The 12,828-nt window shown below is 37.0% G+C and overlaps 2 protein-coding genes across 2 annotated transcripts in view; both read right to left on the bottom strand.

Annotated features, from left to right (window-relative positions):
- Positions 1–3,698, bottom strand: part of LOC120354587 — a 31,259-nt gene extending 27,561 nt beyond the window's left edge. Inside the window, exons 1-2 of the mRNA XM_039441938.1 lie at positions 3,646–3,698; positions 2,523–2,834 (exon numbers count right to left, since the gene is read on the bottom strand). Of these exons, the coding sequence (XP_039297872.1) occupies positions 2,523–2,830 (308 nt within the window). The 5' untranslated portion in view covers positions 2,831–2,834; positions 3,646–3,698. The remainder of the gene's footprint in view (positions 1–2,522; positions 2,835–3,645) is intronic.
- A 766-nt stretch (positions 3,699–4,464) lies between these two features.
- On the bottom strand, positions 4,465–12,016 carry LOC120354586 (tigger transposable element-derived protein 6-like). Its single transcript, XM_039441937.1, has 5 exons — positions 11,818–12,016; positions 11,366–11,580; positions 6,909–7,551; positions 6,164–6,717; positions 4,465–4,473 (listed from the first exon to the last, which is right to left on the bottom strand). The coding sequence occupies exons 1-5, from the start codon at positions 12,014–12,016 to the stop codon at positions 4,465–4,467; spliced, it is 1,620 nt and encodes a 539-aa protein (XP_039297871.1).
- Between the last annotated feature and the right edge of the window lie 812 nt (positions 12,017–12,828).

Here is a 12,828-nt window from a genome sequence, read left to right as displayed (position 1 = left end):
TTTTAACATTAATGTGTTTCCGAACTGATTGTATAGTCTTACCAAAACAAAGATTGCAACAGGCCTTAAAGAAGGATATTTCAAATTTATTTTTCGCGTTCTGTCTATTCCGGATATTGAAGTCGATGTAGCTTTTCAGCCAGGGAGATTGGGAAAAACTAATGACGCGATGCACTTTCAATAATTTCAAACCGAGCTGAAGGTAGAGTTTTAAATTGACATAGTGTACAATGTACTTTTCACGGTTAAAAAGTGTGTTCATGAGTTTTCTGGTCACTCCCTGACCGTTCTCATTTGTCTGATACTCGGACAGCAATTCCCGCGGGGGAGTTAAGTGTTGCGGCGCGAGAGGGAAGCTGGCATGTTTATCGTGTAAATCTTTCGGGTACTCGAGATCGCATTCAATTATGTAACCAGTTCCTGAATTGCTGTCCAAATTCGCGAAATCAAGTTTGGAAATTTCTTCCTCTGTGAGGAATTTGAAATTCCCAAAAGGGAGGGGTCTGCTCATAGCATCCGCGTAAAGAGAATTAGCATCCACGTAAAGGAGATAATTAGACGGTTTTGAGGGATCGTATGTCTCAGGTAGATGTTTATTATTCGCCTCACAATAACGTTTACCGATAAATGAGACCCCGCCTCTCATTCCCGCTTCGAACATGAGATGCATGTCCGGATCTGTAAGTAATTGCAATTCGACTTTAGTGTGTTTCAGCATGCAATTCCAGGTGAAGTGCGCGAGGGAAAGAAAATGAGTAACATCAAGCCCGTATGAGGAAAAAAGCGTAGACCTCATGGATTCAAAAACTACCGCTAATAGCATTACGTCCAAACATAAATAAAAATCGTGATATTCACCCAGATTTTTCAGCTTGAATGTTGAGAACACTCTTTGCGCATGCTCATATTCTTCGCGAGACAGAGGTGTATCAGTTAAGTCGTTATGAAAACATTCAATGGGAGGGAGCGATGTTTCCGCGAATTTTTCGGGACAGCTCATGTACGAGTATGGGTATACTCCTTTTTTCAACAAGAGCTGTCTGTGTTCGCGAGGTGGATCATGAAACACCGAAAATAATCTTTCGAACTTCTTTTCCATGTCTGTACTTTCTACCAAATTACGCACCAATACTTCCAAGGATTCAGACATAAACTTGTAGGAATCTAGAAATTTAATTTTGCCTACTGAAAGTGTCAAAAATCTCTCTGACGTATTTGCGATGCAGGAAATTTCTTTTTTACATTTACCGAGCGATTTCAGAATAAAATGCGAATCAAAACCGGAGAAATTATGGAAATAACACGAAATGTAATCTGGAGTACGCGCTGTTAAATTGCAAGAAACGTGTGCTGCACATAGGTAATTACCGGTTTCGTGCGCGTGGTGACGACATTTAATATCGGTTTCTGAGAACGGTTCAGCACAAAGCCCGCAGTTTACTGAATTTTGAAATTCGCGCTCTTCACTTTCGGTCAAATGTGGCATCGGAATTTCACGTTTCATATCCTCATACAAAATTTCGCCAAGATCTGTAATTTCCTGAAGAAATTTCTCCATGATTTTTTCGTCTAAACTACTCGATCTATGGAGTACAGGTCCGTAGGCGATTTCTCCGTTTACATCTATAACAACGAAACAATACCCGCAAGGAATATGCCGCGCCGTTTTCTTGGTGTAACTACGAGTAATTTCATCGGAATCGGAATCATCATCATCATCATTATCAATATTCACAACGTATGTTTCTAAATCTGCGTAAATAGTGTACTTTTTCTTCAACGTCGCGCCTAGTTTCTTGAATTTAATTGTCTCTCCGCGTTTAGGATATGAAACACGCTGAGATTCAAACTTGGAACAAAGTTCCATATGTTTCAACAAATTTGCTTTCCCGTCTACATTTATAGATTTGTTTGATATGAACCGGTGAAAACAGAAATTGCAAATGTGTACTTGACCCTTGTGTTTTGAAAGGTGGGAGAGAAGACGCGATAGCCCGTTTTTCCCGTTCGCGGTATTTACTAAACAATAATGTGTTTTTCCTGCATCGCCTTTCAACATTAAAAGATTAATTTGGTGTTTACGCGTGCGGAAAATGCTTGTACGGTAGGGGAAAAACTTTTTGTTGTCATACGCGATGACATGAATTGCAATGTCCGGATTGAGTATTTCGAATTTCTTAATATCGCGTGTCGTCACCGGGAAATTTACACCTCGCATATTGAGTCTGTGAGCAAACTTGCTCAAATACTTTACAGTTAAGTTCGAGTTCCTTGGTTTCTGATGGAAATATGCGAGGACCGACCACAAAAAACATTTTTCGTCAGAAAGATTTTTGACATTTATAATACATTTTTTGTTTTTCAAAAACTGGGGTGTTTGAATGAAACTGGATGTGTATATAGGATTATATTTGATTACATTTACATCCAGTGATTCAATTTTCTTCAACACCCATCCAGACCCATGTCTTACGAAATTTTCGAAAGACATGATGATTTTTCTCACAGCCAAGAAAAAATGCTCATTAAAATCTTCATAGTTCTCAAGCACGTTCAGCGCTATGTTGGAGTAACTATGTAGATTTATTAGAGATGAAACAGACTCATCAACCTTGTCATCCAGCACCACTAATTTATACAATAAAACGTTAAGCACTATGTACCACTTAACATTTGCATCATACCGTGCCGCATGCTCCCTAATTATCTCGAACACTCGAGTTTTCGTCCTCTCAAGCACACTCTCAATGTCAATATCCTCGTCCTCAAAACTGATGCGATGGCGAACTGCGCTTGAATTGATCCCACGAAGTCTGCGTTCCCTCGGCATGATACTGAAAAAACAAAATGATCAGGATGACATAAGCAATAGTATGTGTAAAGGAATGTAATTCACAATCAGTTGTGAATTGACATTCACGATGTTATCACAAGGACAGATAATGTTACATGAAAGATTGAGATTATTAACATTCGATAAAAAATGGACAAAAACTAGTCAGAATTTGTCGGCAGAAAATATGGCGAAAGACGGTTTTGTATTCGCAAGTGAACCGGATATTGTGCGCTGCGTATTTTGTTCAGTTTGTATAGGAGATTGGGAGCAAAATGATGTTGTAGCCAACGAACATGCAAAGTTTAGCCCAAATTGTAGAAGGAAAGGAAATATAACAATTGAAGATGAGAATTACGATAATAATATTCTACGATTATATGAAGAAAGATATTTATCATTTACTAATATGCCAGAAGATTTATCTGTACAAGGAGAGTGGTTTGAAAAACTACCTCCACACCATCTACATTGTTACATTTGCAAACCATTAACTGATAGAGCAGACTATTTTGCAAGAAATGGTTATTTCTTACATAACTATCACTATCTACAATGTGTGTTTTGTAAATATATTATCGTTGAACCATTTGAAAAAGTAATGCATACACCGTTTTGTATATATTATGCTGATGAGTCTAAGACAAAAGACGCTCATCATACAGATGAGGCGAAAAAATCACAAGCATGCAGTATAATGTAGAAGGTTTTTTATCCTCCGAGGACAAACACTGTGCTCGGAGGAGAAAAACTGTGCTCGGAGCACAATTTTCCTCCTCGGAGGAGAAAACTTTAAGTAAAAATGAACTTACATGTGTTGATGGTGCGTGAATCTCCTCGAGTGTAGAGGTGTAGATAGCGGTCTATGGTACAGGTGTAGATAGCGGTCTATGGTACAGGTGTAGATAGCGGTCTATGGTACAGGTGTAGATAGCGGTCTATGGTATGATTGATTCCTCTCAGGTGTAGATACTGCCTTTGACTCCTCGAGTTGAGAGGTGAGAAAATGCTGTGAAAACAATGAAACCAAACTGTAACCAAATATATATTATAAAGTACAATAAATTATCGCTAGAGTGTGCTTTTCATAATAATAATAAGCTAGAGCAAGCTAATCTGTTAGTAGTGATCTTGTCTTTGCTGATACAACATCAAGCTACTGTACTGAGATGGATCAGTGGAGTCTGAGTTAAAGTCTTCAGATTTGTGCGTTCAATTCATTATAGATAGACATTTTGAATACCATACTGTTCCTTTAGAAAAAATGTTCGGACATTTCATCTAAAGGAACAGAATAGTTTTGGACTGTGCCTGTTGTTCTACCCGATCATATTCATATGATTTGTAATTATATCAACGAATAAATAAATAAAATCGTAGGCAGACAATTGAAAAATTACAAGCTTTGAGTAAACTGGAAAATTACATGCTGGTAAACCTCATGATCACAAACAGAGAGGTATGCATAGAATTCAATGTAATAACAAAAATGAGCCTTGAAAAACATTCAAAATTGTTATGTATTTTTTAATGCTGTTTGTAAAAAAATGTTTATTTGTGGTCTAGATTCCATCATAATAGGTGAGTGACGATCGCATTGATAGCCCAATCTTTGTAAGTATAGTATCTCATTAATTAAACTGAATTACAAAATATACATAATATATTGAATTATATCAAAGATCTTCATTTATTTACTTTATAGATTATACCCTGTACGTGGTTTATGAGAGGGATTATAGTGAGAAATTAATTATGCTGGTTTGCTTCTCATAAATCTAATTATAACAAAAGTTTTGCATAACTCTCTGGTGAACCTTAATTGATTATCATTTTTTAATTGATCTTAATCGGCTTTATTCATTAGTTTTATGAGGAACAATACAGTAATTAATATTTATTTTACAGTTTTTAGTGCTTTTTTGTCAATTCGGATCTTAATCTTTCTAAATTCAAAATCAATTGTTTCATGTGTCTGTTTCAACGTGGAAATTAGTGAAGAATTGAAAAGTCGCATGTGCATAACCTTTATTTGGACAATTTATTTTATGAAATTGGGATGAAAAGAAGTTTTGGACTGTAGTCTGGCAATAATTACACAGTCTATCAATAGAATTAAGAAGGTTATAATAGAAAACAATGCTCATTTAACAAAAGAACAATTAAATAAACTTATCTGGAATTTTTTACGAGATTCTTCAGATGAAACAGGCTTAGAACAAGATTGACAAAGAAAGATCAAAATCAAGTATGTGTGCAATATTGTAAATAAATGAAATGCATCTTTCTGGTTGGTTAAATATTAAAATGTCTCATTGATGATAGAAAACACTGTCAAGATTCATGTTTGAAAAATGATCCTTCCTTGTTGAAGGATCTAACATGGAGAACAATATTGTCCTCGGAGAAGAGGAAAATTTAAGTAAAAATGAACTTACATGTGTTGATTTGACGAAATGAAATAATCGGATAGGCTCCTCTCAGCTAGCTCCTCAGCTATGATTTTCTCGATGCAGGTAAGGTTCCTTCACGAGAGCACAACTGCTTATGAGTAGTGAGGTGAGAAAATGCTGTGGAAAAACAATGTAACCAAACTGTAACACTAAATATATATTATAAAAATCAATTTAGTGTTATTTCACAAAAATATGAGAATGTAACAAAAATTTTTACTTACAATCAATAATGTTAGCGGTGACCTCTGTGGAGTATGCAGTGCTCGCCAATTGTGATAGCCCTCCTCGGCAGCTAGTACGTGTAGTGCACTCAATCACTCTCCAAGTTGCATTAAGTGATAAGAAATGTGTTTTTATATATAGCTTGATGTACGCACAAGCTGACATCGCTCGGTCGCTCACTCACTCAAGGCCGGGCAACGCCCTCCCGACCTTCACAAGGCCGTGCCGAGGAGCAGAATGGATTCACTTCAACTGGCAGTATAGGAAGGCTGGATTAAAAAGGAACTTTGGATTTCTCTTTCGTAATAGAGGAAAAAGCAGTAGCGAGAATAGAAGATAACGCATGGGGCCATCTGTTTTTGAAATGCATTTCAAATAGATGAATTTTTTGCACAATCTTTAAGCTTATGCGAGAGACAGAGAAACGATGGGTGTATCACACTCTCTTGTACCCTCCGAATTATTCAATTTGCAATCACTTTATAATTTTACAGTATAAAGATGTAACAGATTCACTCAGTATAAAGATGGATTCACTTTGCATTTAAAGATTTTAGGGTTGCATTTAAAGTAATATCCTTGCATTTAAAGATCCTTGCAACTAACTCTAGAACGAGAAACTTAAAGAGTAATAGGGTTTTAGCACATCTACAAAAGCTGCATCAGCTTGGACATCTTCTTCTTCCTCGCCTTCACCGTCATCATCTGCCTCCGGATCTGCGGTTACTTTGGAGATGATTTCATAATCAGTAAGCTCCCCACATACTGCAACATCTTCATCAAAGTTTGCAAATTCCTCAAACTCGATGTTGATATCCAATGCTTCTTGAATTCTTGGCCAGGAGGCTTCGACATTCAAACCAGGCTGTGCGGGTAACGGGTTATCCAACTCCTCTTCATCCGTGGCTTCCTCTTGCACACTGAGTTTGAAACCACTTTTTTTGAAACAATTTGCAATTGTTTGTTGAGAAACATTATTCCATGCTTTCATCACCATCCACATGGCGTCGAGGAGGTTGATGTTAGTTGAAGTTTGGTGATCCATGTCGTTCAGGTATTGTCTAACCACTTCCCGTCTGTAGAGTGTTTTGAAATTCTGTATTATCCCTTGATCCATGGGCTGAAGTTTTGATGTTGTATTACACGGCAAGAACTGGAGATTAATATGGGTCAACTTCGGGATGTCCTTGTGGGCCGAACAGTTGTCTATAAATAACAAGATTTTCTTCTTTCTCAGTTTCATTTGCATGTTTGTTTCTTTTAGCCAGTTGCTGAAAATTTCTCCTGTCATCCAAGCTTTTTTATTAGCAACGTACTTTGTTGGCAGAGACGTAACGTGTTTAAAGCAGCGTGGCTTTTTGATTTTCCGATTATTAAGGGCTTCAGCTTATGTGTACCTGATGCATTAGCCCCAAGCATCACCGTAAGCCGTTCCTTGCTGTTTTTCCCTCCACTGCAGGGATCACCCTTGAAAGTCAAAGTTTTGTCTGGTAGGCATTTGAAGAATAAGCCTGTTTCGTCTACATTGTAAATATCATCTTCATTGAATCCTTGTGTCAAGTCTATCAGTTTTTTCTTCCATTCCGCGCACACTGCATCATCAACACTACCGCTTTCACCACACACTTTTTTAAAAGTTACTTCATTCCTCTTCTTGAAGCGGTCCAACCAGCCATTGCTTGCTCGAAAAGAATTATGGCCCAACTGCTCGGCAAATTGTTGAGCTTTTTCCTGAAGTATAGGTCCCGAAATGGATACGTTTTTGTCACGACACTGTTTAAGCCATAACATGACAGCAGTTTCAACGTCCTGTAGTTCGGCTGGTTTAGCCCTTTTACACTGACCAGAAAGTCCACCTTCGTCTTCATATCTGTTTTTATTTCTAAGAATTGTTGAAAGAGTTGTTGGTGGAATGTTGAATTCCTTTGCAATGTCCACTTTCTTCTTATGAGGGTTTTCTTCTATGAATTTTAAAACTTTACGTTTGAAGTCAACACTCAAAGACTTTCTTTTCTCGGCCATGACGCACTCAAAAACAAACTTGCAAAAAAAAAACCACACTTTCAGTCACACAAAAACTTTTCATTCAAAATCTGCAACCGTACACTTCACTGTCTGAGAATACACAAGAATGCATAGAACATTACAGACAGTACTGTACTCTATTATGGGTGGCGAGCGGAAGGGGGGTAAATGAAAACTTTCATGTCCAAACATGCTCAAGTGATGGCCTAGATAAAAATAATATACTTTATACAGGGGTCTGAACCGTGCGAATACGTTATATAGAGGTCTACGTTATGTAGGGGTTCCTTAATTTTTATATACGTTATACAGGGGTCAAAATATTACTAAAACACACCAAAGATGATATAGTTATATATTCGTTATATAGAGGTTCGAATACGTATTTTGTACGCTACATAGGGGTTAATTTTCTATTATGATTTATGGGGTTTTCAAGGGACCGGAAAAAAAGAACGTTATACCGGGTTATTTGTTATATCGGGGTCCGTTATATCGAGGTTGTACTGTAAATGAAATGCATCTTTCTGGTTGGTTAAATATTAAAATGTCTCATTGATGATAGAAAACACTGTCAAGATTCATGTTTGAAAAATGATCCTTCCTTGTTGAAGGATCTAACATGGAGAACAATATTGTCCTCGGAGAAGAGGAAAATTTAAGTAAAAATGAACTTAGATGTGTTGATTTGACGAAATGAAATAATCGGATAGGCTCCTCTCAGCTAGCTCCTCAGCTATGATTTTCTCGATACAGGTAAGGTTCCTTCACGAGAGCACAACTGCTTATGAGTAGTGAGGTGAGAAAATGCTGTGGAAAAACAATGTAACCAAACTGTAACACTAAATATATATTATAAAAATCAATTTAGTGTTATTTCACAAAAATATGAGAATGTAACAAAAATTTTTACTTACAATCAATAATGTTAGCGGTGACCTCTGTGGAGTATGTAGTGCTCGCCAATTGTGATAGCCCTCCTCGGCAGCTAGTACGTGTAGTGCACTCAATCACTCTCCAAGTTGCATTAAGTGATAAGAAATGTGTTTTTATATATAGCTTGATGTACGCACAAGCTGACATCGCTCGGTCGCTCACTCACTCAAGGCCGGGCAACGCCCTCCCGACCTTCACAAGGCCGTGCCGAGGAGCAGAATGGATTCACTTCAACTGGCAGTATAGGAAGGCTGGATTAAAAAGGAACTTTGGATTTCTCTTTAGTAATAGAGGAAAAAGCAGTAGCGAGAATAGAAGATAACGCATGGGGCCATCTGTTTTTGAAATGCATTTCAAATAGATGAATTTTTTGCACAATCTTTAAGCTTATGCGAGAGACAGAGAAACGATGGGTGTATCACACTCTCTTGTACCCTCCGAATTATTCAATTTGCAATCACTTTATAATTTTACAGTATAAAGATGTAACAGATTCACTCAGTATAAAGATGGATTCACTTTGCATTTAAAGATTTTAGGGTTGCATTTAAAGTAATATCCTTGCATTTAAAGATCCTTGCAACTAACTCTAGAACGAGAAACTTAAAGAGTAATAGGGTTTTAGCACATCTACAAAAGAGTTTCTTATCTATACTAGACTGGGATTGATTCACTTTAATCTGTCAGTATAAGTTGAATTGGGTTCTTAGAGATTCATGATGCTGAAGTAAGATCTGACTGAGAGAATAATTTGAGCATATCTTCCAAGGTTGACTCTCACTGTCAGTATTTAGCACATCTACAAAAGAGTTTCTTATCTATACTAGACTGGGATTGATTCACTTTAATCTGTCAGTATAAGTTGAATTGGGTTCTTAGAGATTCATGATGCTGAAGTAAGATCTGACTGAGAGAATAATTTGAGCATATCTTCCAAGGTTGACTCTCACTGTCAGTATTTAGCACATCTACAAAAGAGTTTCTTATCTATACTAGACTGGATTGATTCACTTTAATCTGTCAGTATAAGTTGAATTGGGTTCTTAGAGATTCATGATGCTGAAGTAAGATCTGACTGAGAGAATAATTTGAGCATATCTTCCAAGGTTGACTCTCACTGTCAGTATTTAGCACATCTACAAAAGAGTTTCTTATCTATACTAGACTGGGATTGATTCACTTTAATCTGTCAGTATAAGTTGAATTGAGTTCTTATATCTTAGAGATTCATGATGCTGAAGTAAGATCTGACTGAGAGAATAATTTGAGCATATCTTCCAAGGTTGACTCTCACTGTCAGTATTTAGCACATCTACAAAAGAGTTTCTTATCTACACATCTACAAAAGAGTTTCTTATCTATACTAGACTGGGATTGATTCACTTTAATCTGTCAGTATAAGTTGAATTGGGTTCTTAGAGCTTCATGATGCTGAAGTAAGATCTGACTGAGAGAATAATTTGAGCATATCTTCCAAGGTTGACTCTCACTGTCAGTATAGCATTAGATGGAGTCACTTTAATTTGACAGTAGAAATATGGATTCACTTTAATTTGACAGTAGAAAGATGGATTCACTTTAATTTGACAGTAGGGAATTTTTCCTCCAAAAAGGGAAATTTTTTATTCCCTCCCCCTCGTCATCACTGGGAGAGGGAGAGGGAGAAGGAGAGGGAGAGGGAGAGGGAGAGGGAGAAGGAGAGGGAGAGGGAGAAGGAGAGGGAGAGGGAGAGGGAGAGGGAGAGGAGAGGGAGAGGGTGAGGGGGAGGAGAGGGGGGCGCAGAGGGGGATGGGGAGGGGGAGGGGGATTTGCGCAAAAATTTTTCCTTATTTCTCGCGGATTGCGCAAAAAAACCGGTCTGAACTCTCTATATTAGGCTACTAACACGTGAGATTCTACTCTTCATTCACACACAATATATGGATTTGACTGAATGGAAAGGTTCTGTTGAAGAGAAATATTATACTGACTCATATCATTCATCTAGCTGAATGATAATAGAGAGAAAAAAAGTAATAAAGTTTGAAGAAAAAAAAATTAATGATTCATTGAATTGAAATTAAGTGGACAGAGAGTATGAAAGATGAGATCGAATAAATATGCTGTATATAGTGTTTAATAAATCAAATTAAATCATATCATTCATGTACAAATTTATATCCACATTTTCTGACCATTGAATTATATAATTGTATTCTTTGTTGTGTTAAGTCCTCCCTTATAACAATGCCAGTAGGGGAAAGCGGGGCAAAACCGACCAGCTAGTGTTTGAAGTTAAATTAATGGAAATCTGTGGGCTGATTTATCAAAATATTATGTCAATCTCATTCTTTACATATTTCATGATAGCTATACATACTAAAATACATTTATTTAATTATAATAAAAGCGGTAATAATTTTATAATTTTTTGTGCAAAATGACGGTTTTTCCCCATTGAGGGGGTAAAACCATCATATGAGTGGGGTAAAACCGACATTAATGGAAATGACATAGAAACACTTGAAATAACCACACAAATCACAAAATTCTATTTAATAAAGTTGTCATGACATAGGAAAATGAAAACAACATGAGCTTACTTGAAATATTCACTCGAATAAAGGTGTCGAGACATACGAGAAATAAAATAAAAAGGAAACTAACATGGGATTTTTTGAAATATTCACACAAATCACAAATGAAGGTGTCATCTTCCTCCTCACTTTTCGAGCATTGCCATAGCCACCTCCATCAAAGGACCATACGTTTATATATTCACATTTTCTGACCATTGAATTATATAATTATTGTATTCTTCATTGTGTTAAGTCCTCCCTTATAACAACGCCAGTAGCCTACCCTTGAGCCTTTTCTTCTGGGAGAAAACTGCATACCATTCATGATAGCTAACGAATTTGACAATGATGGCGCTGGGTCGGGGTGGAGGGGTGTTGGACGCCGCAATGGCCAGCCGACGCCCCACACGATGCGAGCGATCAATGTCTTGCAGCTCGATGTTGACACCCAGCTTATCTTTGCAAACATCGATCACTAGTTGATTAGTGTCTTCCTTATTCGCTTCTGGCACTCCAAATATGCGAATACAGTTTCTTCTTTGATACTGTTCTAAATCATCAGCATGATTAGATCATTGCTTGATATTCTCATCACTCAGCTTGAAAATCCACTTTTTCCTTCCTTTTCCTTCTTTTTGAAGAACCACTATTTGAAGAATAGCAGAATTCAAATATGCTGTCAACCCCTCAATGACTGGGTAAGACACGCCGGACACAACGCATTTAACTAATTTGTCATATTCATTGCTGTCATTTAGAATTTTTAACACAAAATTGTTCTCAATACCTGAGATAACAGCCGGTGATAAAGAGCGAGCCGGCTCAGAGGCAGAGCCTTGCTTCGAAGCAGGAGCTATTGTCTGCTGTGGCACCTTAATATCTTTCACAGCTGATGAGTACGACTGCGACTGCAATGATGATGATGACTGCTTATCTGCTTCGCCTGACTGAGAACGATTCACAGTAGTGTGTTTCGATGAATTCATGATTAATCTTTGTTTTAAAACACAATTTGCAGCCACAACACAAAAGTAACAGCAATTATAAACTGAAAATTTCATAAAACAAAGAAAACTGCACACAATGGTACGTATTAAAATTCGAAAATCCAACTTTCAACTAACGAAAAGCGTTAAAAACAATGAGCTTGAACCTGACACAGCCTCTACTCGGAATCTATCATTATCTTCCCTATAGAGAGTGGGAAAAAAAGAGTGATAGAATTTATTTATTGCTTCATACAGTGTATGATTACAGAGTTTTTGTGAAATGTTCCACAAAAATGAACAGATACAGCTTTTCACACAACAAAACTAATATAGAGTTCCATATTATTCTTTCTACTCATAATAAAAAAGTCGAAGGTATCATTGCTGGCATGTCATTTTTCTGGAAACTATGGAGTCGTCAATATATTATTTCACTCTCAGTTTGCAGTCCTCGTATATTGTAAAAGTTTTGTCTTATACAAATGATAGGTATCCGAAAAAATTAGCGTTGCAAATAATCAGTCAGAGATTGTCATGGTATAAACATTGGAATGATATGGCCAGAGATTTAGGAATAGAGATAAACTTGAATAGACAAGGCTTTGCCAATTGGAAAGGAGAACTAAAAAAATTGAGAGAAGGCGTGAATAAGTGTGAGATAGAACTATTTCAAAGTAAGGCGGCAGAAGCAAGATACCACAAAATTTATAAAAGTTTAAATCTAAATTTAGGGAATGACAGTTACCTTAAAAGCGATATTGCCTACTCTCAGGTCAAATGGATCATGAAGGCTAGAGGAGAAGCAATAG

This window comes from Nilaparvata lugens, chromosome X (genome assembly GCF_014356525.2).
Source record: "Nilaparvata lugens isolate BPH chromosome X, ASM1435652v1, whole genome shotgun sequence".
Lineage (NCBI taxonomy): Eukaryota > Metazoa > Arthropoda > Insecta > Hemiptera > Delphacidae > Nilaparvata > Nilaparvata lugens.
This window is presented reverse-complemented; position numbering and strand designations above follow the sequence as displayed.